Source organism: Pongo abelii, chromosome 13 (genome assembly GCF_028885655.2).
Source record: "Pongo abelii isolate AG06213 chromosome 13, NHGRI_mPonAbe1-v2.0_pri, whole genome shotgun sequence".
Lineage (NCBI taxonomy): Eukaryota > Metazoa > Chordata > Mammalia > Primates > Hominidae > Pongo > Pongo abelii.
The window spans coordinates 112,107,769-112,131,256 of NC_071998.2; the positions used below are offsets into that span (position 1 = coordinate 112,107,769).

At 53.9% G+C, this 23,488-nt stretch overlaps 1 protein-coding gene across 7 annotated transcripts; it reads right to left on the minus strand.

Moving 5' to 3' along the window:
* Positions 1-460: 460 nt before the first annotated feature.
* Positions 461-22,093, minus strand: PHF19 (PHD finger protein 19). 7 transcript variants are annotated; one of them, XM_054520545.2, is made up of 15 exons: positions 21,828-22,081; positions 19,291-19,491; positions 18,734-18,815; positions 15,209-15,304; positions 14,613-14,713; positions 13,950-14,098; positions 11,600-11,695; positions 10,759-10,827; positions 10,440-10,560; positions 8,776-8,843; positions 7,315-7,476; positions 6,645-6,732; positions 5,816-5,901; positions 4,822-4,917; positions 461-3,064 (listed from the first exon to the last, which is right to left on the minus strand). In XM_054520545.2, exons 2-15 carry the CDS (start codon positions 19,474-19,476, stop codon positions 2,722-2,724), a joined length of 1,743 nt encoding a protein of 580 aa, XP_054376520.1. In that variant the 5' UTR covers positions 19,477-19,491; positions 21,828-22,081; the 3' UTR covers positions 461-2,721. The 7 variants fall into 7 exon arrangements, with proteins under 7 accessions (XP_054376520.1, XP_054376522.1, XP_063570474.1 ...); XM_054520547.2 differs by lacking the exon at positions 21,828-22,081 and adding an exon at positions 20,605-21,049; XM_063714404.1 differs by lacking the exon at positions 21,828-22,081 and adding an exon at positions 19,961-20,588.
* Between the last annotated feature and the right edge of the window lie 1,395 nt (positions 22,094-23,488).

The window sequence follows — 23,488 nt, forward strand, 5'->3', positions numbered from 1 at the left end:
AAGGGTGATAAAACTGAAGGAAAGGAATCTGACTAAAGTGGCACAGGTTAGAACTAGCAGTCAGGTCTAGAACTCATTTCATATTTCTAGAACTGTGTGATGATGTACTGATAAAAGTTTTACGATGCCTGGACCTAAGTATTATAATAGTGTCAATTTCTAAGTTCATTTTCCAACTTTTACCTCTCAGTGGCCCTCAACTAATGTTTTTTGCCCCCACAGGTCGGGTACTCACAAAAGATTCCATATTCTCTCTGGCAGTAAGGGTGAGAATGTTGCTGGCAGTGGTAGGAGTGGCAAGGTGGCCAGAGGACAGGGTCCTGCCATTCCTCCTCAGCCTCCAGTAAACCAAGAGCAAAAGCCAGAGCCAATTCCTTCTGCCACCCAGCAGCTAATTCACTACAGGGAAGACAGGTGATTGTTCAAAGGGAGCTTTTAAATCATAAATCAGACACATTAATGATAACTTTAAAAAATGTTATTAGAAGCAGCAATTAAAAACCATGAATCTTTTTGAAGGTGCAGAGGGTTATAAGGTCAGTTGGCAGTAATGCAGCTATTATCTGGTATGAATGAAATGCTGGGGTGGGGAGTCAGGGTGACCTCGTTAGGCCTTGTGCTATCTTCCCAGGTGGTGCAGACACCCCCTCCCTCCTTTTCCCTCTCCAAGCCCAGAGCCTCCCCAGAGCCCAGGTAGGGAAGGTCCAGATGTACTGTAACAGGATTGCTCATCCCAGGCTATCTCAGAAGTCTGGAAAGCAGGCCTAGAAGGTTGCTGGGCTCTCTGAAGCCAGGCAGGAAGCTACAAATTGGATCCCAGTTCCCACAGCACCCCTGGGCTAGGTGTTGGCTTCTCAGCTCCCCTTCCACCTGGCCCCAGTTGGCCCCTGTGGCAGCAGCTGTGGGGCTGAGAAGGGGGAAGAACTGGGTCCAACGCCAGCTCGTCTATGCCTGGGCTGTGCCAGGGAAGCAGAGGAAAGTGGGTGGGCTGTGCACAGGTGGTGAGGTCCCCCTTAAAAGGCACTGTGGGAGCTGAGGTCTAAGATGGGGGGGGGCATCTAAACTATCTCAGGGACCCCCTGAACGCTCACAGGTAGAGAGGGGTCAGGCCTAGCAATGGCAAAACAAACAGCTCCTGCAGGCCTGCTGCCCTGCCAGTGCCTCTTGCTATACTACCACCTTCGCCTTCCTGCTGGCGGCCTGCAAAACCAGCCAAGCTGGAGGCCACGGCAGCAGTTGGCAAGGCCGGTCCCCATCTGGTGCCCACCCTCCACGTCAAGGCACTTTTGTCCATTTTCCAACCAAGTGAGTCAGTTTCTAATATCTCTGGAAGCAGCAAAACATGAGGGGTCCTCTTCCCCCTCCCAATTTTGGTTTCCCTCCAGATGAGGCAGAATTTGAATGTTGGTTCCAAAAATTCTCTTTCAAACCCCCACTGGCAAGGGCTTCCCTTTGAGGGAACTGAATGATGCAGGCCCTTTAAAAATTTCAACCTAGCCCAAAAAGTGATTGTCCATTTCAGGGTAGGGCAAGGGATATGAAAGAGGGTGAGTCCCCTGTGCTTCCCTATGGGACCAAAGCTGGTTGATGGGCTGAAAGGAGCGGGCGCTGAGCTTTCACATTTAGTTGCAGCACCTGGGCCCTGGAAATGGGCCAAGGGAAAGCCAAAGGAGGAGCCAGCAGGCCCAGAGGGACTGTGTGGCTGTGTGTGTGTGTACACTTGGGCATGTGGTGGTGTGGCCGTGTGGGGTTGTCTGTGTGCCTAGAGCTGAAAGTACAACACATGTGCATGGAAGCTTGTGGGAGTGGGTGTGTATTGTCTGCTGTGTGGTGTCTGGTGGGTCTGGGAGTGGGAGGCACCAGAAACAGTCAGGTTTAGCACGACATGGTTTCCCTCCCACCACTACCACCCCCCACCCCCGTCCCCCAGGTTTGGAAGGATGCCTCCATTCCAGCAAGGCCAGGCCCAGCTCTATGGTGACTGAGGGGGTGTGGCCAGGGAACAGAAGACTTCTGGGACCTCCAAAGCTGACACTGGCAGCCTTCACTCTCAGCCTTAATACCTGGGCCCTGGTGCTGGTGCCTTCTGAGGCAGACCCAGCCCTTCACTCTTCAGATCCTCGCAGGCTTTCACAGGGGCTTTCTCCCACCCCACCACCTCTCTCTGAGGGCAGTGGGGAGTGGCAGGAAAGTGGAAGAGAAAAGCACTGAGCAGCATCCTCTTATCCACCTTCTCCTATGCTCTCTCAAAGGTGCCTGTTATGTAGTCCCTGGGAGGACTGGCTGCCCCACGGGTCAGGTGTGAATGGGATCCAGTGGAGGGACAGCTGTGCACACACAGGATGTGTGAACACACCGAAAAAGGGGCGAGAGAGGTCAAGGCACACAAGGGGGACAAAGACCTGGGCCTCAGGAGGAAGGGTCCCAGAGCAGGGGACACAAGGTCAGAGGAACAGATAAACAGAGTTTGAGGGGGTGTGGAGTGTGTAGAGACACAGGCACAGGGGTAACGAGCCTGAGGAGGTCCTGGAACAGAGCTGGTACAGCAGAGAGACGCAGGCCTTGGCCTGGCAGGCAGGCAGGCAGGCAAGGCGTTCTGCCAGGCACTTGCAGCTCTGTCCTGCTTCCTTCTCCCACTCCAGCCTGGAGAAAGCTGGGGAGCCTATGGCTTCTGCTGCTCCTCCTTTGGTTTTCAGGACCCCTGGCACCCCCCGGGGCTAGTCAGTAAGGGGTGGTCCCTTCCCATTCCACCAGGTACTGAACCTTGCCCTCAGGTGTGACCCTCCGAGCCAACACCTGGTACTTCTCCCCACAGGCCAACCGCCCAGCTGCACCAAAGTAGTTGGTGATAGATGACTTGAGGTGGGACAGGGATGAGTCATCTTCACTGATGCTCTCAAATGTGTGGCTGTCAATGCCTTCGTCTGGCCGCTCGGGGACCGAAGCCCCCTCTGCACTGCTGTCCGAGGGGCAGCGTCCATCCAGCTCAGCTGCCCACCGCTTTGCCCGCAGGGGCATGTATGCCTTGGCTGCCAGCTTCCTCTTTCGGCTGCCCACTGTCCATCTGTATCAGGAGTGGGAGAGGAAGATAATGAGAATGAGATAGAACAATCACGGTAAATTCCTCTCCCTGAGTCCTCCCCTCAGTACCAGGAAAGTGGAAAAGAAAAGTGCTGAGCAGCATCCTCTTATCCATCTTCTCCCATGCTCTCTCAAAGGTGCCTGTTATGTAGTCCCCGAGACAATCTATGTCTCAAGGCATAGATTATCTCACCGGATCCTCACAAGAGCCCTGCGAGGAGGGAAACTGAGGGTCCAGAGGAGAAACCAGGTAGGGAGTGGCAGAGCCAGGATTCAAACGTAAGAACGTCCAACTCTAAAGCATATGCTCTTAGAGCTAGGATCCCAGCACTGCAAAAGCACAAGAGCACCATTCTCTGAGCCTCCTGAGGCCATGCAGTGCAGAGGCCCTGCTTATGCCGCCTTGCCTCTCACCGTCTGACCTATCGTGGAACCAGATAGGTCACACAGGGCTGGGGGTTAGGGACTGAAGGACCCTGTACCCTAGAGCCTGGATGGAGAGACTGACATCACACACACACACACACACACACAAACACGTGTTAGAGAAATGGACACACAGGACAAGGCACAGATTCAGATGCTTAGAGACAGAAACCAAGACCTGAAGTGCTCGTGAAGTGCACCTGAAGTGGTGGTGCACGCCTGTAGTCCCAGCTACTCTGGAGGCTGAGGCATGAGAATCACTTGAGCCTGACAGGCAGAGGTTGCAGTGAGCTGAGATCATGCCACTGCACTCTAGTCTGGGCAACAGAGTGAGACTGTCTCCAACCAACCAACCAACCCACAGGAAGAAAGAAACATACAGAGGCAACAGCAGAGGACACCTAGATAGATGTCAAGAGACACAGACTCCAAGACAGACCTCTACAGGCATTATACCATTGTACTTTTTTTTTTTTTTTGAGATAGAGTCCTACTCTGTCACCCGGCTAAATTTTTTTGTATTTTTAGTAGAGACGGGGTTTCACCATGTTGGTCAGGATGCTCTTTAACTACTGACCTCAGGTAATCTGCCCACCTTGGCCTCCCAAAGTGCTAGGACGACAGGCGTGAGCCACCGTGTCTGGCCAGGCATTATACTTTTAATTCTACTTTTGCAAGGGCCTCAAGTATCTAAAAATACAGTGCAGCTTGAGTGCAGAGGAAAGCCCTGTGCTCAACCACTCTCCATACTGCTGAGGACCAGCTGTTGCCAGACCAGCTGTACTGGAGATAGGCCCCCAGGGATTTCTGTTCCCATTCCTAAATCTTCCACCCTGCAGGATGCCATCTTCCGTCAGGCTTCTAAATAAATGGCTCTTTCCCTTAGAGACCCTGGAAGACAGGCACCATATTCAGACAGCCAAGAATCAAGGTCAGGGAACCCTGTAGTCCAAGAGGCAGAGACACGCAAGCTCATGGCATGCGGAGGCCAAAAGTGAAAGAAACTCTGGTCCAACAACCCCAGAACTGGAATCGTCCAGTGAGAGGTGTGTACAACCTTCTGCAGCAGGTGAAGCATTCCAAAGGGATGGAACCACGGGAGCCTGAATGCCTATACTTAGGTCCCATCTAAAGCCCCGTGACTCAGAACCAGAGGGTCCGAGAGCCAGACTCACAATTGCAGAAGGCCAGGTACTCCCCGCCAGAGACTGAGACACATAGAATGAGCCACACATTACAGAAGTGGGAGGTGGAGGGGCTGAGAGGAATGATGGTCCTTGCAAAATGTGAAGGCCAGACCTCCAGGAAGCTCACCTGGAGTCATAGGAGAGGCTGGTGGAGGCAGACCCAGAGGTGCTGGCAGCGTCGGTGGAGTCGACATCTGAGAAGAAGGTCTGGCCTGAGCTGGCACTGAGAGGGGCAAGACGGTGAGCCTGCCGGTGGCCCGGCCCAGCAAGGTCCTGCCAACCTGGCCCGCAGGGTCCCCTAACATGCATCCTTCATCCCAGTGGAGGCCTGTCTTCCCACAGCTGAGCTTCCCACCACCACACCTTCAAAGTCCAAGAAGTCAAAAAAACCTCCCAGAGCACCCTCCCCTGGCGGTGACGTAAGCACTGGTGTCAATAACTCCAGCATGATCCGAGGCACCTGTGCAACACTTCACAGGTCAAAAGTGCTTTCATTTGCATTATCTTGTTTGAGGAAAATAGCTGAGGAGGTTCAGAGAGGTTAAGGGATTTAGGTAAAACTACATAGCTAGTACTGATAAGCAGGGTCTGGAGTTCAGGTCTGACTCTAAAGCCCTCCTCTGTGTCCTCAGGAAAATACTAAATGACCTTCAATAATTTGGAAAATAAAATGATGGAAGATGCAGTTCCTCCCTTGGACATACTTAAGCATGGGGTGCTGTGGAACTACAAAGGAGGGTGTCCAGCGCAGCCTGGGGAGGGTTAGTAAAGCCTTCCTGGAAGAAGCAGGGTCCTGAGTTTTCAGATGGGCTAGGGCAGGGCAAAGGGTATTTCAGGCAGAGGGAGCAATATAAGCAAAGATTGAGCAGGCATCAAACAGCATGGTAAGTGTGGATAACCATGGGGCGAGGTGGAGAGGGCTGGAGAAGAGGGGAGGGCTGGAGAAGTGGGGAGGGCTGTGGTGCTCTTGGAACAGGGATGTTATGCTGAAAGCTCTACTGCAAAAAGCCCCTTCAGACAGACCCGCACAGCAGGGATCCCTTTAACTGAGGGCTTGGCTTTCTGCTTGGTTCCCTCCCTGTCTCCAGAGCAGCCCTCTCCGCTAGGTCCCTCACTGATACCTTTTTAAACTTTGAATTTCATCCAGCGTGAAGTCAAATATGCTAGCCAGGTGGTGGTTGGTGCTCCAGGCTGAGGTGAAGTCACTCTGTAGACACAGGAAGGAGAGAGGAAGGGTCAGACAGCGAGTATCAAATCCACCTCCCACACAGGCTGCCTCCTATCCATCCAGGGCTGCTGAGGGCTGGGCCCTTCCTAGGGTAAGACCATCACCTTTATTCCAAGTCCTGACCAGGGAGCCAAGTCATCCCAGTTCTAGCCCTGCCTTTGTCTCTAGCTGACTGTATGACCTTCACCTCTCTGGACCTCAGTTACTTCGACTACAAAATGGGGACAATAACCCCTGCCTTGCTTCACTCTTAAGAGATGTCAGGAACTGCAGTAAAATTAAATAATGCTTCTAAACCGCAAAGTGCTGGGACATGAGGCATTGCTAACATTACTGCCCACAGGGAGGGCTTCAGGGAGGTGGTGGGGTTACTGAAGGAGGAAAGAAAGTGTTCTGGAACCCTGGTTCCAAGCTGGGCTCTGCCACTTTGATGTGTGGCCTCAGGAAAGTCAGTGCCCCACCCTTCCCTCAGTGTCCCTTCCTGGACAGTGGGGACAAGAATATTATCTGCCTTTGCCCCCCAACTTTGGATTCCTGGGAGAACTTGAGGGGAGATAAAGCAGGGGTCTTAGAGTGCCTGGCTTAGCTGTCATAGTGACTGGCTTCTTTAAGGGACATGAGAGAGTCCTCTGGGCCTGGGGGACTTAGTTTTCGGCACAGGAAGCCCTAATATGTGCTGACCCTGTGTATGAAAATGGAGAGTAAGAAAACAAGGAACTAACACTGGGAATAGCATCTTCCAGCAAAAACTTTGATCTTTTTCTTCTATAAACTCGCCTTTTCTGCTGCTGGAATTCGTGAGGCAACAAACTGTGGAGACAGAAGAGGGAGAAGGTGGCCCCGTCAGAGCCTGAGGGCCCTAGGGTGGCCCAGAGGGAGGCGCCGCAGGGGCGGGGGTCACAGCAGTTGGGGAGACAGGCTCTGAACACAGCTGCACCTTCACAGGGAGGCCTGGGGAGGAGGGACAGTCCTTGGGGGCACTAGGGGTGGGAGGGTGTGGAGAGGGTATAGTAGGCAGAAAAAGAAAAGGTGCCTCCCCAGGCACATGCATCCAGATGCCCTGCCCCCCAGTGCCAGGATGAGGGGGCTCAGCTGAGCCAGGAGAGCGAGGGACCCCTCACACACCCTGCCTTCCCCTTCACCTCCTTGCCCAAGTCCTAATCCAGCAAGGCTGGGTCCTCAGATCTGGTTTTTCCTCCCTGCGAGGCAACGAGGGGGCTGTGGTGGTGAAAGGAGTTGGGGATCTGGGATCTGGAATCCCACTCAGCCACTACCTAGCCCTCTCAGGGTCCTACAGCTGGGACTGGCTGGGTGCAGGTCCTCCTTGCTTGCTTGGAAGCAGAGAAACCAAGTTTGGCGGCAGCCCTGGCCCCTGGGTCCCCGAGCACTGACCCAGGCTTGCTCTTTCCTCTCTTACGCAGCTCAGAGGAGGTGCTGTTCTCATTTGGCAGCAGTCCCTTGTCAGGCAGCAGCTTCCCTGGCGGGTTGGGTGGGACGCGGATGCGCAGGCGGAAGATGCACTTCTTCTTCTTGATCTCCTTGCCGCAGAGGAACCTGGGGGGTGGGCAGTGGGAGGAGGAAGCTCTGGAGTCTGTCAGTCCATCCTCCTGGGGAGTGGGGTCAAGCATGACACAAGCCTCTCTGCCTCCTTGGACCCAGAGCTAAAATCTGGATGGCCTCTGCAGATGCTGATTTCCTCAAAGCCCATGGGATGCGGGGTTCCAGGTAGCAGCTGAGAACACAGCTGGTGCCTCCTCCCTGTGCTTCCTCCTGCACGAGTGTGGTTCTTGCTGCTCTTCTGCCTTTTGTTTGCCTCAACCAGCCCCAAGGCCACCTCCTGCAGGAAGCCCTCCTCCAGCTCACAGTGGAACTCCTATGGTCAAGATACTGGAATCTACTTCATTCTGTTCTCTGGTTTCCCCAGGAGACTGAAAGCAACACTGGCTGGGCTCCCCTGAGGCTGCAAAAGTGACTCAGACGCAGCCCTACCCTCTTTAGTACAAGAGGCCACCTGCCCTCCCAATGGAGACTGTCCATTGGGAGGGCAGGGGGCCTCTTGTACTGAAGAGCAGTGCTTTGTCTGGGCCCTAAACCATAAGAATGTGGAAGACAGAGTGGGTAATTCTACCCAGAGGTGTCTGGAAGAGTTTCAGGGATGAGGACCTTGTTTTATTCCCCACCATGACCTCAGCACCCAGACAGGCCCGACATAGAACAGCAACTCAATGAATACTTGTTGACGGAACAAATGAGTAAAAAAGACTGAGGCGCATCCTAGACAAAGGGCAGAGCATGAGTAAAAGCGCCAGGTAGGAAACCAAGGGCTCAGGATGGCTGGCACCCAGAATACAGAAAGCAAAGGGACAGTGGCAGAGGACACGGGAACAGCCTGGTCTTAAAAGGCCTTGAGAGCTAGGTTCAGGAGCCTGGGCATGCCTCTGTGGTGTGGTGAGGGACATGGCCAGCTGTGTGTGCTGAGAACCCTGGATGGGAAGACAGGGGCTGAGGAGTGTCTTCCACCCGAGGATGTAGCCCACCTGAGATGATGCACCCATCCCTCAGTGCCTGGCCCCCAGGGCCTAGATGTCTAGAGTAGGAAGAGCCCTCAGAGAGCAGGGGTGCAGCCTCCCTACAGAGCTGAGCCCAGTAGCAAAATGTGGCAGGCTGCTGGGGTAGTTGGAGTGGCTGTGCAAAAGAGGTGGGGTACCCCCTGGATCTTGGAGAATGGAAATGATTCAGAGAGAAGGGGAGCATCCGAGAGGCAGGGAGCACAGCCTGAGCAAAGGCTATGAGGTAGGAAGAAATCTCACCTGTAGAGGGCCCCACCACACTCCCTCCCCTCCCTGCACGCACCGGCTTTTGTAACTGTTCAGAGCGTTGAGGAGATGTGGTCCTCGATCTGTCACTGGGGTGCTGGTGAGCTGTGGGAGAGCAGGCCAGCAGGACATCAGACCCAGGCATATGGCGCGTGGGGAGGCCCAAGCCCCTACTCCCTCCCTTCCATCTCCTGATGCTTCTGAGTCCTTCAGGTGAGGACCACTGACTCACTCCAGGATCTCAGATAAGCCTTTTCACCTCTCCAAGTTCATTCCCATCTGTAAATGGAGAGAATACTTCCTGACCTAACTGTATTGAGAGCTTTAAAAAGTCCATACCCCTGACCCAGTAATGCTACTCCATGGAATCTATCATGGAATCTATCTATCTGCAGATATAACACGAAATAGGAACAACACTTTACATACAAAAAAAAAAAAAAAAGTGGCATTGTTTCTAATGGTGGACGAATGGGAAAGAAACTGCCCAACAGGAAGGAAACAAGTAAACTACGGTAGAAACCAATGCAGCCATTAAATTTGGCGGGCGCCTATAATCCCAGCTACTCGGGAGGCTGAGGCAGGAGAATCACTTGAACCCAGGGGGAGGAGGTTGCAGTGAGCTGAGACCGCGCCACTACACTCCAGCCTGGGCGACAGAGCGAGACTCCGTCTCAAACAAACAAACAAACAAAATTTTATGAAGATTCTAATAATATGGAAAAGTATAATGTATACTAAAAAAAAGATTATTTAAAAGTGTATATACTGTACCATTTAAACCATAAAACAGAAAAAGATATTCATAGAAGAGAGTCGGAAAGGAAATGTACCTATGCATTAGTTCTAGTGATTTCTGGGTGGTGTGATGTGGATTTTTTAAAAAGTATACTTCCTTATACTTTTTGGTACTTTAAAGATTTTCCACCAGGAATATGTACAATTAAAAAAAATCAGAAAAAAGTTACTAAAAAACAACTCTACGTATCTTTTAAGGTTTTATAATATCTATTTTTTTAAAAAAATTATCAAACACTGTAAATGAAGATGTTATTACATAAAATATTTTGCAAAGCATAAAGGTTATTCTTTTTAAATTCCTTTTCATCAAAGAAAGATTTGGGGCAGTCCATAGAGAAGATGCCTCACTCTGTATGTGGTGGAGAGGATTCTAAGTATGTCATTAGGGAAAAGAAGACACAGCACCCCTGTGGAAGTGATTAGGGAGGCCCTGGCTCCAGCTCTGGCTCAGCCTCAAAGCTCTGCTGACCACAGGCAAGTCACTCTCCAACTCTGACATTCTGAAAGTCTCCGTTTGTAATTTCACTCCGTGGATCTGAGGCTTCCAAGGCCCCTGGTGACCCACTATTCAGCATAGGATCAGCAGTGGGCAGACCCACTCCATGTTGCATCCTAGCCAGGAAATCTGGAGTGGGTCAAACACTCAGCAGAGAGCTGTGTTCCAGCCAGACCCGATCTAGGGCCTCAGCTCCCCTCCACTGAGCTGGGGAGGCCCCAGCCTGCCCACTGCCAAAATCTGGGATTAGGAAGGCCCTTAAAGGACACAGGCTCAGAGGCCTGGACTCAGGGATGCAGCAACTCAAGTGTGAGAGTTCAGAGACCTCCATCTTAGTGCTGCACTGTGTGGCCCTGGGCAAACCTCTCTGCCTCCTGCCACTGACATCCCACAACCCCACATACCTTGCCAAGCTGCAGGAGCTCCCAGTGGTGGTTGACAAAGGCCAGAATCTCCTCAAAGTCAAAGTACTTCTTCTTGCTCTGTACCCCCAGATTATAGAGGGCCAGGTGAACCACATCCACCCTGGGCAAGGGGGCAAGGAGGTGGGACCAGGTGAGGTGGCAGCCTGCTCAGCCAGGGTCACAGCTTTCTGGGTCCAGGCTGAGAGACGGGGCAGGGCTGGGACCCAGTAGCTGGAAATGGAATTGTTCCAGGAGGGAGGAGGGAGGGGAGAAGCTGGGAGGAGCAGCGGTGGGTTTGGACTAAGCCCCACCCTCTCACCATCGCAGGGGCAGCCTCTCGATGTACTCTGGGCCCTGGTTACACACGGAGCAGAAGAACAGGTAAAACCTATGGGTGGGTAGAGAGGGGGGCCTATGGTGGGAGGGGCTCTGACACCCCCACCCCAGTCCAGCCCCTTGATCTCCTCACTCCCCACCTACCTTCCCATAATCTTCTCACTCCTAGGGCTGCTGGCCACTGGGGGTCAAGGACAGGGCAGGACAGGCACTAAGAGATACCTCATATTCCTTCTAACCCCTGCCCTCAATCCCCTTCCCAAATCTTGCCCTGAAGCGTGGCTGAGTTCACAGAGAGTGAGCTGAGCTAGGCTGGGCTGCCATGGTCACCCTCTTCCCCTCTGAGACAGACACACACGCAATCACAAATGACATGAGACACCAACCAAAAGATGCATAACATCAGGTTTGACATCCATAATGACTCCATTAGCTTAGCTCCATCGGTTAGAAGCCACATTAAGCTGTCCATTTCCCCAGTGACTCCCGCAACAACCCTGGGCAGGGCTGGCGCAAAGACTGTGTCACCCCTTCTTCCCCAGACACTTAAGAGACTGGGGCATAGGGAAGGCAGGCATTTATTTCAGGTACTCTACAAATCAATGGCAACTAGGGATGTAGCCCAGCATACTTCTTTATTGCCTCCTGCCCTACATAGCTAGGGGATCCCCTACCTTGAGCTGCCTCCAGTAAACAGATAGGCATACATTGTCACAGACCCCCTCTTGTCTGGAGCCTGGCAGTCAACCTGCAGGAGTTGTTGCTGCCATCCCTGCCCTCTCCCCACCACGCCCAAGACCCAGTTGGACCAAATTAGCACCTACCGGTCTCCAAACATCATGGGCTCATTGAGGCACTGGGTGCAGGCCTCGTGGAACCACTGCCTGCACCGGTAACATTGCAGCATCCGCAGGTACCATCTGGAGAGACAGAGGAGCCAAAGTCAGCCAGGACCACACCCCCAGTCAGGCATGAGCTTCGGCAACCTTTCCCAACTTAAATTTGCCCTCCACTGGCAGAAAGAGAAGAGAATTCAGTTACTGAGCACTTAGGCTGTGCCAAGGGAGAACCTGGGAGTTGGACATATACTCTCATTTCACCTCACCACCTGGTAAAAGATGGGACACTGTCCCCATATTATAGATGAGTCACAGGTGAAATGGCTTGCTCTAGCTCACAGGCAAGTGGAGGATGGTGATTCAAATTCTGGTTTCCCTAACTTCAGAGGCTGTGCTCTCCTTGCCATGCCACAATGAAGCCACCATTTCTGGACTTGCTGCTTCCCAAACACTGCTGACAGGGAAATGTTTGCCTTGGAGACTTCACAGGAGAATAATGGTTTCTGTAAGCTGCACGGGGGCAAGACTACATCTGGCTTTGCTCACCTGCAACTATCTGCCCTATCATGGTCATCCAACAACTATTCATGGAATATGAAGAGCAAAATGCTCAATGCTTCATTGACACCTTGTCAGGTGAGCTCCAGGTTAAAATGCAGATTCCTTGGTCCACTGCAGACCTATTCAATCTTTGGGGAAGCCTCTGGGATGCATTTTTAACAAGCATCCTGTGCAACTCTGCCCATAGGCGCTGATAACCACTGCATTAATGCAGGAAAGGTTTCCATAAGCATTTCTCCATCTGGCAATACCTGGGGAAGCTCATGGGCCTGAAGTTAAGGTTAAGCCCATTTGAGAGATGAAGTAGCTCAAGCTTTGCCCAAGTTACCCAGCTGGAGCTTGGGGCTGAGATTCAGGACTTCAGGGGGTCCTGACGGCTGAACTTCCTGAGGGCAGAGACCCTACCTCTTACATCTGTGGTTCCTTCCACAATGCTACTTCACTCAGCCCAAAGGAGCAAGCTCAACTGCCATGGCTACATAGAAGCCCAGGTCGGCAAGGAAGAATCAAAGACTCTTGCCGCAGAGCCAGGACAACAATTCCCTCCACAGTGGCCCCGACATAGCATGCCCCGCCCCCCGGCCCCCTATCCCTGCCTGATTGCACATCTCCAGGGAAAAGAATCTTTTCTATTTTTGGAGACAAGGTCGTCCTGCTTTGTCGCCCAGGCTGGAGTACAGTGGCATGATCACAGCTCACTGCAGCCTCCATCTCCCAGGCTCAAGTGATCCTCCCACCTCAGCCTCCTAAGAAGCTGGGACTACAGGCGTGTGCCACCGCGCCAGGCGGGGAAAGGATCTTAATATCTCACCAGCAGCCGGTTCCACTGACTCTAACGGTGAAAAGGTTATCTTGACTTTCACGCATTAGTACCACCACTACCACCAGTAACAGCTCACATTTTTTTAAGTGTTTACCAAGTGCCAGGCACTATGTGAAACCTCTATGTGAATTATGTAATTCACGCTCTGCTCATAATCACCACATGATGGGGAAACTATTCAGAGAGCTGAGACTAAGGAGTTGCACAGTTGGTAAGGAGCAGAGCCAGGACGTGGACGTCCTGGGAGGATTCGCACTGTGTCCGGCCCAGGCTCTTAACCACTCTTCAATACTTCCTCGTTTCCTACAGAGCTCCAAGGAAACACCTCTGCCCTCCAGCCCTGCTCCACAGTGCTAGATGCCACGCGGAGCCGGCCTTCGGTCCTCCCCTTGAAGTCCCGCCCCCTCGGGCCCCACCCCGAGGCCTTCCCTTCGGGGACCGCCCCTTGAGGCCTCGCCTCCTCAGGTCCTGTCCCCGAGGCCTTACTATTCCCTCTTCCCCACCCCGCCCCTCCACAGGGTGCTTCTCAACCTGCCCCACCTCCCTGGGTCCCTGCTTGGGCGGTCGCAACCGGCTAGGCCCGCCTCCCGAGGCCTCGTCCCAAGGTCTAACCTTCCGGGCCCGCCCCCCGAGGCCCCGCCCTCAGGTCGAACCTGCGGAATTCACTTCCCGAGGTCCCGCCCTCAGGTCCAATCTTCCGGGCCCACCCCTCGAGGACCCGCCTCCGCAGCGGCTGACACCCCCCCCCAGTCCCGCCCCCGAGGCCCCACCCCCGCGGCTGACACTCCAGGCCCGCCCCTCGAGGCCCCGCCCCCACGGCCAACACGCTGTCCCCGCCCCCAAGGTCCCCGCCTTGGCTGACACTCCAGGCTCGCTCCCTATGGGCGGTCCCCGCTGGCGATTCTTGGAGACCTGCCCCGCCGCCCGGGGGGCCCCGACCCCCTGCCTTACTCTCCGGGCCCGCCGCAGTAGCAGTAGCATTGCTGCTGGTTGGTGCGGTGGGGCGAGTCCCACTCGAGCTCCTCGGGCTGGTAGGACAGCACCATCTTCACGGCCTGCAGCGTCCTGGCGATGGCGCCCTTCTTCAGCGCGCCGCCTTTCTGGGGGGAGACGAGGGCCCCAGTCAACCACCAGGTCCGGGTGGACCACGCGAGTCAGCACACGGCTGTCTATTGAGGGAAGTGCTGCCAGGGCTTGGGGGACCCGCAGATATTCCAATATAGTCAGAAAAGCAAGGAGCTTTTTCTCATTAATTCCAAACCCTTCCCCTCTATCCCAGAAGGAACTCCGTTGATAACAGAATTAAGAGTAATAAGCGCAATAAAGGCAACAATTACCAACATGTATTTACATGGATTTTCTTTTTTAATAGTAAAGCATCATTTATTGGTCCTGTTATTCCTGACACCAAACCCATCTCCACTTTACAGTTGAGGAAACTGAGGCTCAGGGAGTCTACAAATCCTGGCCAAGGACAGTGGCAGAGGCGCTATCTGTCTCCAAAGCCCAGGTGTGGCCCTTCTGCTTGGAGCTCAGGCTCTGTGATGGGAGTCTCTGGTCTGCCCCACTGGAGGAGGCAGGAGAGGCAGGGACTGGGGAGGATGGAAGGCTCACCCGCACAGCCAGTGCGAAGATGCAGCGTCGGCAGAACCAAGGTGTGAGCAGGGGCTGGTCAGCACTGCCCGCTATGGGGATGTGGCACTGCTGGTGGTAACCTACGGCAGAGGAGGGGGCGGTGAGCGCCCACAAGGACACCATGGCCCAAGGCCAGTTGGCCCAAAGGAGGCAGGGCTGGGAGGGCTGAGGGAAGTCCTAGGAGCTCTGCCTGCCAGCTGCTGGGAGCCTGGCTGCTGATGCCCACCAAGGTGGCCAAGTCAGTGTCCAGGCTGGGAACTAAATGACAGCATTGGCCAGTTGTGGGGGGGGGGGCACAGGAAGGTCTGACTTCAGTGCCTGAGCCCCATCTTTCCCACCCAATCCTCTCCATCTAGCTGGGCCCCAAATTACATACACCATCATACCCTCCCAGCTTTCCCCAGGATCTCTTCCCAAGCCCTCACTTACAGCAACTGGCCCCCTTTCACCCTGCAGTGCCAAGAGAAACAGGAAGCCAGCTGAGGCTCCAACAGGCTGCAGCAGTACCCGTCAGGGGCCAGTGCGTTGGGACCTATAGGTCAGGGCCTTCTCAGGGCCCTGCTCGCTCCACTCACCCAGGCCACACTTCCCGCAGATGAGGATCTCATTCAGCGGCCCTGATGTCTTCCCCAGGCAGATGTTGCACTTGGGCTCCTCTCCTGGAACACCGGCTGAAAGAGAGGCCCTCGAGGGTCAGGTCCAGCTCACAGGAATGGAAGTTTTATACTCACACTCCAGATGCCCAGCCTCTACTGTCTGCTATGCCTAGCGCTGGGCCCCACACGCCACCTCACTGAATCTCCCCAACCACTCTGAGATGCCTATCATCATTACCATTCTAAAGATGGGGAAATTGAGGCTCTGAGAGGTTAAGTCCCTTGCTTAGCTAGTAAGTAGGCGGGGGGGGGGGGCGGGGGGGGGGATTAAACCCATGGCTGTTTGACATCAAACCCTTTGTTCTTTTGACCACATCATACTGCCTCTCCCGCCTTATTTAACTTGTTTTGTTAAATGGTTGTTATTTTTTTAAAACTTTATTATGGGATAATATAATGTGTTTGTTTTGTTGAGATGGAGTCTCGCTCTGTCACCCAGGCTGGAGTGCAGTGGCGTGATCTTGTCTCACTGCAACCTCCGCCTCCCTGGTTCAAGCAATTCTCCTGCCTCAGCCTCCCGAGTAGCTGAGATTGCAGGTGCATGCCACCATGCCCAGCTACTTTTTACATTTTTAGTAGAGACGGGTTTTGCCATGTTGGCCAGGATGGTCTCGAACTCCTGACCTCAAGTGATCCACCTGCCTTGGCCTCTCAAAGTTCTGGGATTACACGCATGGGCCACTGTGCCCGGCCTAGAAGTTATAATGAAACTCCATCTTCTCATCACTTATGAACTCATGGCCAATCTCGTTTCTGCTATATTCCTACCTACTTCTCCTTCCTGTAATTATTTTAAACTGAGTCCCAGATACCCAATAGTTTTTCCACAAATATTTCAGTATGTATTTGTGAAAGATCAAGACTCTCTTTTCAAAAAACATAATTAAAACACATCTACTGCACCTAAAAGTTAACATAATTGCTTAATATCATTAACAAATTCAGTTAATGTTCTCATTTCCAATTGTTTCTTAAGTACAAATGCCTTAACAATTTTAAGTCTGTTCTTTTGAATCAAAGTCCCCAAGTAAAGTCCATACATGGTGACTGGCTGATGTTTTTAAAATTGCTTTTAGTCTACAGGTCCCCTCTCCATCTCTTTTTTTCTTTGCATTTTATTTTGGTTGAAGAATAAATATGTTTTTATGTGTGAAAAGTTCGTGTGTATACTTTAAACACATTTTGATACGTGTTTGTCTTATTTCCCCAGCACGCTGAAAATTTTGTAAGAGTAGAAATGGGATCTCTTCAGCCAGGCGCAGTGGCTCACGCCTGTAATCCTAGCACTTTGGGAGGCCGAGGCGGGCGGATCACAAGGTCACGAGTTTGAGACCAGCCTGCCCAATATGGTGACACCCCCTCTCTACTAAAAATACAAAAATTAGCCAGGCGTGGTGGCACGTGGCTGTAGTCCCAGCTACTCAGGAGGCTAAGGCAGAAGAATCGCTTGAACCTGGGAGGCGGAGGTTGCTGTCAGCCGAGATCAAGCCACTGCACTTCAGCCTGGGTGACAGAGCGAGACTCTGTCTCAAAAAAAAAAAAAAAGGTACCTCTTCATCTCTGTATCCCCAGGACCTCACAGAGTGTGGCATGTAAGAGGTGTTCCAAGACGTTTGTTGAATATATGGCCAGGCAGGAACGTTGCCTCTTATTCTTGAACATGCTCCCAGGAAGGTGGTGCCCACAGTGCATCTCAGTAAGTCCTCATTGGCTTAATGAAGCAATGGATCAATAACTACAGTGGTGCTCAGCCTTATGCTGTCATCTCGGGAGATGCCAGAGGGTCACCATTCTGCCCGGAAGGGGCAGTTCTGGCTAGGAGACAAGCCATTCTTCAGCTGATCACTGTGGGTACCTCCAAGGAGCCTGGTATGTGGTGGGCCTCCACAGGAGGTCAGCTAAGGTGCATGGTCTTCTTCATCTGGCTCCTTATGCTTTCAATAAGGGGGTAAACCAGGAGAGGAGATCCTCATTGCTTTGGATATTTATATAATACATTTCAGGGGTTGGAGAGGAATCGATCTGCACTGGCCACAATTTCTTGGAGAAGGGGGCAATTCGAAAGCTTTACTAACTGGCTGGGTTCTGCGGCCTCTTCTTGGCAGGCTTCTTGGAATCATCTCTTACTGTAACAAATTCTTTTTTCTTCTTTTTTTTTTTTTTTTTTTTGAGACAGAGTCTCGCTCTGTTGCCCAGGCTGGAGTGCAGTGGTGTGATCTCAGCTCACTGCAACCTCCTGCCTCAGCCTCCCAGGTAGCTGTATTTTTAGTAGAGACAGGGTTTTACTGTGTTGGTCAGGCTGGTCTCAAACTCCTGACCTTAGGAGATTCACCCACCGTGGCCTCCCAAAGTGCTGGGATTACAGGCATGAGCCACTGCGCCTGGCTGGTAACAAATTCTTGAGTAACAGCTTCTCTAAAACCAACAGTACTGAGCTAAGCATTTTACATGGATTAGCTTACCTAGGCCTCCCAACCACCCTATGAAGCCAGTACTTTCACTATCACCTCTCACATGAAGAAACTAAAACTCAGGTCATATTACTTGCTCCTGCAAATGGAGTTAGTAAGTGGCAAAGCTGGAACTTGGTCCAAGGTCTACCTGACCCTAAAACCTGCTTCTTACCCTGCTAGGGGCCATGTCTCTTCTCCTGTTACAGTATAAATGGGAAACAGGTTTCTCCTCTTATGCCAACTCTGATTGACAGGTAGTAGCTGCTTGGGACTCCAAGTTGAAAGAACATGTGTTATCAATGGCTACTGATGTCTGTTGTCTGTATGGGAAGCGAGAATGGTGGCAAAGATGGCCCTGACTTGCCATCTCTGTAAGGGAGAGATGTCAGCTTTCTGAGGGCAGGGATGGTACCCAACCCAGATTCCTTTCAGCCCTGAAAGCTGGTCTAGCTCCATCCAGGCATGTCCATCTTCACCCTGCCTGGCTCACCTCTGCTTTATTGGTTTTTCTCCCATTCCTCCCAACTCCTTGCCCTGTGGAGAGGGCTGCTTCCACTAGTTTTATTCATATGTTAAATCAGGGACACTGTGCTTGCATCTAGAGCTGACAATTCTGATTATATGGGCATGCCCCCTTTTCTAGCCCAGACTGACGCAGAGCTTTGAGCAGCTGGAGCTGTAGTGCAGCCAGGAAGCAAATACAGGCCTGAGGCCCAGTCCTGGCCCTCCCAGCACCGCCCTAAGCTACCTTCCCTACCTGCCCATCCTCCCTCCTGGGGTATGAATTCTCAAGGGGATGACTGATGTCCTAAGTACCTTCCCAAGTCAATATACAACCAGATTTGATCATCATCACAGGTGGGCTTGGGGTTCGTGGACAAGGGCAGATGCCAGGAGTAAGAGATGGAAGGAGAGAAGGAAGAAATGAAGGCAGCAGAGGAGAGAAGACCTGGGGAGGTTGGGGGCTACCCGAAATGTTAGGAAAACTCACCATGCTGTATGTCCTTCCATAGGACCCAGTATTTGGAATTATCTTCGAAAGTCACGAGGCAGCTTTGCTTAGAGCTGCTGACCTGGGGCACGGATAGGAAGGAGCAAGTGAGAAAGGGCTGGGGAAAAGCCAACCTGGAACATAGTCTTCCTCCCCCATTTTTGTCCCCGTATGCTCCAGAAAGCAGGGCTAGAAGGGGAAGGAGGATGGCAGTTCCTGGACAGGGTGTACTCCCAGTCACTGGAGTCATACAGCCAGGGACTGACGGATGGCAACTTGGTCAGAATGCGAGGACAGAAGCACAAGTCAGATGCTCCTCTCGAACCTGACTTTTTTGTTCTGTAGGCTCTCGGAGCACTTTTCTAAAGAACTGGTTGGATGATGTTGACCCTAAGGATGGTGCCTGCAAGACCATGGTCCCTCCCACTACCAGCTTTGGGCATGAGGGACAAGAAGGGAATTCTCCCTGACCCCTGACCCCTGGTCTGACAGCCAGGCTGGAGCATGAGCAGACAGATTCTGAGTCTGAGAACAGGGGCCGGAGAGGATGGGTTTACCCTCTTGATCTTCCCGAGGTAGTACAGGCCGTCTGTCCACCGGCACAGCACATACTGGCCCTCCGTCAGTTTGGACATCAAGTCTTTGAAGTTGTTCTTGACCTTTGCCAGGGCCCCCTTGTTGGGGAGGTGGCTGGTGGCACCATAGGAGTCCCGAGTCCCTGGATCCAGAGCTCGATTCTCCATCAGCTTCCCCTGACACTGGGAGAGAAAGAACAGGGTTTTTGCTTCTTGCTTCCCTGCTTCAGAAAGCCCATCAGGGGAAGGAAGGAAACCACCATTTCTGTACCCTGTGCTATAAGCCAGACTTGGTTATTATCTCACTGATTCCTCGTGGCCATCCTATGAGGAAGACATTATTATTATTCACATCTTACAGATAGGGAAACAGGTGTGGCAAGGAGAAGAGGCTGATGGGCCAAAGGCAGAGCCATGGCCCATACCGCACTGCCTTTTAAAGAGAATGGATCTCTGAACTCACAGAACGAAGTCCCCTACCCAGCAGGCCTGAACCACTCCCTGTCGCAGGAGGCTGGAGTTTTATTCCTTAAGCAAACACAGTCCATGTGCTCTGGATGGAGGATCTTCTCCAGGCAAGCAGTTGGGTTTTATTTTTACCCCCAACCCCTGCAACCATCCCTACCCTGAGATCTGTCCAGAGAAAACTCACCTAGAAAGGAAAACTGGGTGGCTTGTAGCTAGTGTAGACTGGGTCATCCGTCTTTTGTAATCTCCCCTTCTGTTCTCAATTATGAGATGATTTAATGGAAACCAATTCTGGGACATTTAAACCCACTTATGCTTTCACCCAGATACACATTTGCTCCAAGTAGTGAAGTCATCCATCCCCATGCCAGCCTCTCCACGCCTCTCTCACCATCCTATTCAACGTGCACTTCACCCTTCGATTTCTCTCTCCCTGCCAGTGGCACTGCCTTCATGCATCTCAAACTCCTCCAAGCCATGAGTTGCCACAGCCGGCCCATTTTAAGTGCCATGATTTCTGGCTTTCCAGCTCTAGCTTCCATCCTCCAGCCCTGGTCTCAGTTCAGGCCTCATCTTTTGCTTGGGCCATTCATTCATTCACCCAATAGCAGTTTCCTGGGCCTTGTGCTCACCTCCACTAGGCACCTAGGGTGGGGAACGGTACTACCAGCACCCAACGCTAAACAGGCCACTCCTGTATTCCTGCCTCTCCACCAGACTCTTCTGCAGGGCCACCAATTTTCTTCCAGAAACCTTCTGGGGCTCCCCACTGCCCTCACTGGTGCTCAAAGCCGTCCCTAACGCCCCCTCCTGCCTTGCTGGGCTCACCTGGCTCCATGTCCCTCCACACACTCTCCACTACAGCCACACACAGCCTCGCTCTTTCCCCGCGCGCCTACTCGGGTCTCCTCCTTGTGGCCATGGCGCTGGGCACCTGGTGTTATGACTATCTGTTCACAGGGAGAGTCCAGTGCCTGTTTCTGTGTGGTGCGTGTGTGTACTGCAAGACTAGGCAGGATGATGTATACGGCATTGTGCCAGGGAGTGTGTGAAGCTAAGTACGTGCGGGGCCCTGGGGCGAGCCAGGCACTGCAGGGGTCTCGGCTCCCCAGATGGTGGCGTGGCCACGACCCTCTCCACCCCCACTCCCATCTCCTTTTTCTCCAGCGCAGGGCGCACAGGCTCCCGGGCAGGGGATGCGGTCTGAACCTCAGTCCTCTCCCTGCCACCTGGCTCGCCCGGCGCTGCGAGGTCCCCGCCCGCCCGGCCAGGGGCCAGGCCGGGGCCGCTGCAGGTTCACAAACTGACACTTCCTCCCCCGCTGCGCCTCTGGGAGCCGGCCGGGTCGCCGCACCCGCCTCTACCCTGCCCGGGCGGGGGCCCCCGGGGGCCCCCGGGTGGCGCCCCCCCCAGCCCCCGCCTCCGTCCTCCCGGAGCGGAGCGGGCCCCCGCGGGCTGTGATTGGCTGATTCAAACCCATTTGCAAAGAAATGCGTGTTTGCGGGTTCCCGTCTGCGTCCAGTTCAAATCCTCGGCACCGGGAGCGCGGGGCCGGGCGGGGGCAGGAAGCGAGGATGATTCATGCGCCGGGGCCTCTCCCAGAGCGGCCGTTGGCTTTTTAAAAAGGGTGTTCGGGGCGGGGGGTGAAAGCTTGCAGAAGCACCCCCTTCGGGTTCAGCGCGCCTCTCCTCAGTCGCTCGGACGCCAAGCCTCCCCCATCCCAACCCTGCCGCAGCCTGACTTCGGACGTGAGCGAAATGCCAAACGCCCGTCTGTCCTTCCCCCACCCCGATAGGAAAATTAAAGATCGAGGGCGAGGAAGAACGACCTGTCACCTACGCCCCCCGGGGCTCGGGAACCCGGGTGGGGCCCTTCTGCCCCGCAGGTACCCTGCACCCCCTGTCCCCACCCCCGAGCGCCCCGCTCCGCAGGAGTCTCACCCCCCGGAGGCGTTCGGGCCGCCAAAGTTCAGGGAGATTTCGAAAAGAGAGGGATGAGGGCCGGGAGGGGGAGAGCGTGGCGGGGAGTCCGCCCAACAGCGCAGAACTCACCGCGAGGCTGCGTGTCCGCCGGTCCCACTTGGAGTCTGGCCACCAGGCGCATCGGTGGCGAAGGCGGCTGCGCTCGGCCCGCGGCTGCCCGGCCGAGTGTCCGCCCGTGGGGCCGGGGTCGGGGTCTCGGCGGGGGCGGGGCGGGGCGGGGGCGCCGCGGGGTGGAGGGGGAGGCGGCGGAGGGAGGGGCCGGGGCGCTCAGGAAGGGGCCCCCCGGGCGCGGGGCGCCATCTTTTTCGCGTTTTCCCGCGAATTATTGACGTCCCGCTTATGTAATTAGCGGGGGCCGCGCCGGCCTCGCCATTGGAGCCCGCGGCCGCCGGGCGCCGCAGCGCCGCCAGCCCCCGCCCGCCCCGCGGGCGCGCATCCTCCGCGGCCACTAGCCCGGATCCGGGCCCCCCGCCGAGGAGCGGCCACACCGCGGCGCACACGGAGACGCCAGGCAGCGCGCATGGCGCACACGGCCGCTCGCACACTTGTTGAAGAAACAGAGCTCTGCGCGCAGGCACCGGCGGACCCTGGCACAGACACACAGCAGGGCGGCGCGGACCCTTGGCGCAGACACACGCAGACACAGACCCAGGACGCCCAAACGGGCCACACAACACCTTGCACTAACAGCACAGGCGTTCGGCACAGAGACACAGCACAAGTATAATGTAGATACACAACACACAGTGCACAACGCACAGACACAGGTCAGAACACACCACAGCATGTACAGGACACGAACACACCACAGCATGTACAGGACACAAACACACCACAAAGAGAAGTACTGTACACACCAGCCGTAGGCATAGATACACAAGGGGGAACACACTGTACACAACAGAGACACACAGCAGAACATGCATGTAAGGTAGACGGACATAACACATAAAGCCACAACACAGTAACAACACAGACGGGCAAGAGACACAAGTTTTCCTGAAAAGGTGGCATTCAGATAGGTTGTGGAAATCGGTTGGTGGGTGTGCCAGGTGGAGGGAATTCAGTGGGCTAACAATGCAATTTTTAAAATACGGGTTAAGGATATCAAAAGGCAATTCACAAAAGACGAAACCTACATGGCCGAAATAGCCCCAAACAACAAATTGCTTAGAGACACAGTGCACAGAAATACATGGTACAATCGCAAATATATACCACACGCACAACACGTCATGTAAATAAAGGGCACACAATGAAAGACAACATGCATAGAGTCGTAGGAATGGCAGATGGAGGCAGTGGGCAGAGCTCCAATCATAGGGTCCCTGCCCTGGGGGGAAAAGGCAGACATGGCCCCACCCAGACTCACTCTTGGGCGAAGGGGGGAAGAACACTTACCAATAACCCCACCCCCATCCTTGCCCTCAGTCCACAGCGCCCACCTCCGTGGCTACCATCCCACTCTGCAGACACCCCCACCAGACAGGGATATGTGTTTTCATGGGTGTGGCCAGTGGACAGCACCTTCCCCCAGAGCCTGCCCTGTTCACTGTCAGTTGCTTACTCCGCGCCCTCTGCCTCCCGGCCTTGGAGCATGATCTGTGCAGCCCCCCACCTCACCTTCTCAGCAGAGATCCAGGAGTCCTCTCACCTCCTTCCTCACTTCCTTCCGCCCCTTGATCCCCCTGCTCTCACCTGCCTCACTGCCCCATTCTGGATCCTGGCGC

What these genes read in the sequence shown, in the direction of transcription:
- PHF19 (XM_054520545.2), bottom strand. Translation starts at nt 19,476, where the DNA reads ATGGAGAATCGAGCTCTGGATCCAGGGACTCGGGACTCCTATGGTGCC. An exon ending in CCCATGATGTTTGGAGACCG is followed by an intron (nt 10,828 to 11,599) that starts GTAGGTGCTAAT and finishes ACCCACCCATAG; the next exon opens with GTTTTACCTGTTCTTCTGCT. An exon ending in GAGAGGCTGCCCCTGCGATG is followed by an intron (nt 10,561 to 10,758) that starts GTGAGAGGGTGG and finishes CCCCTTGCCCAG; the next exon opens with GGTGGATGTGGTTCACCTGG.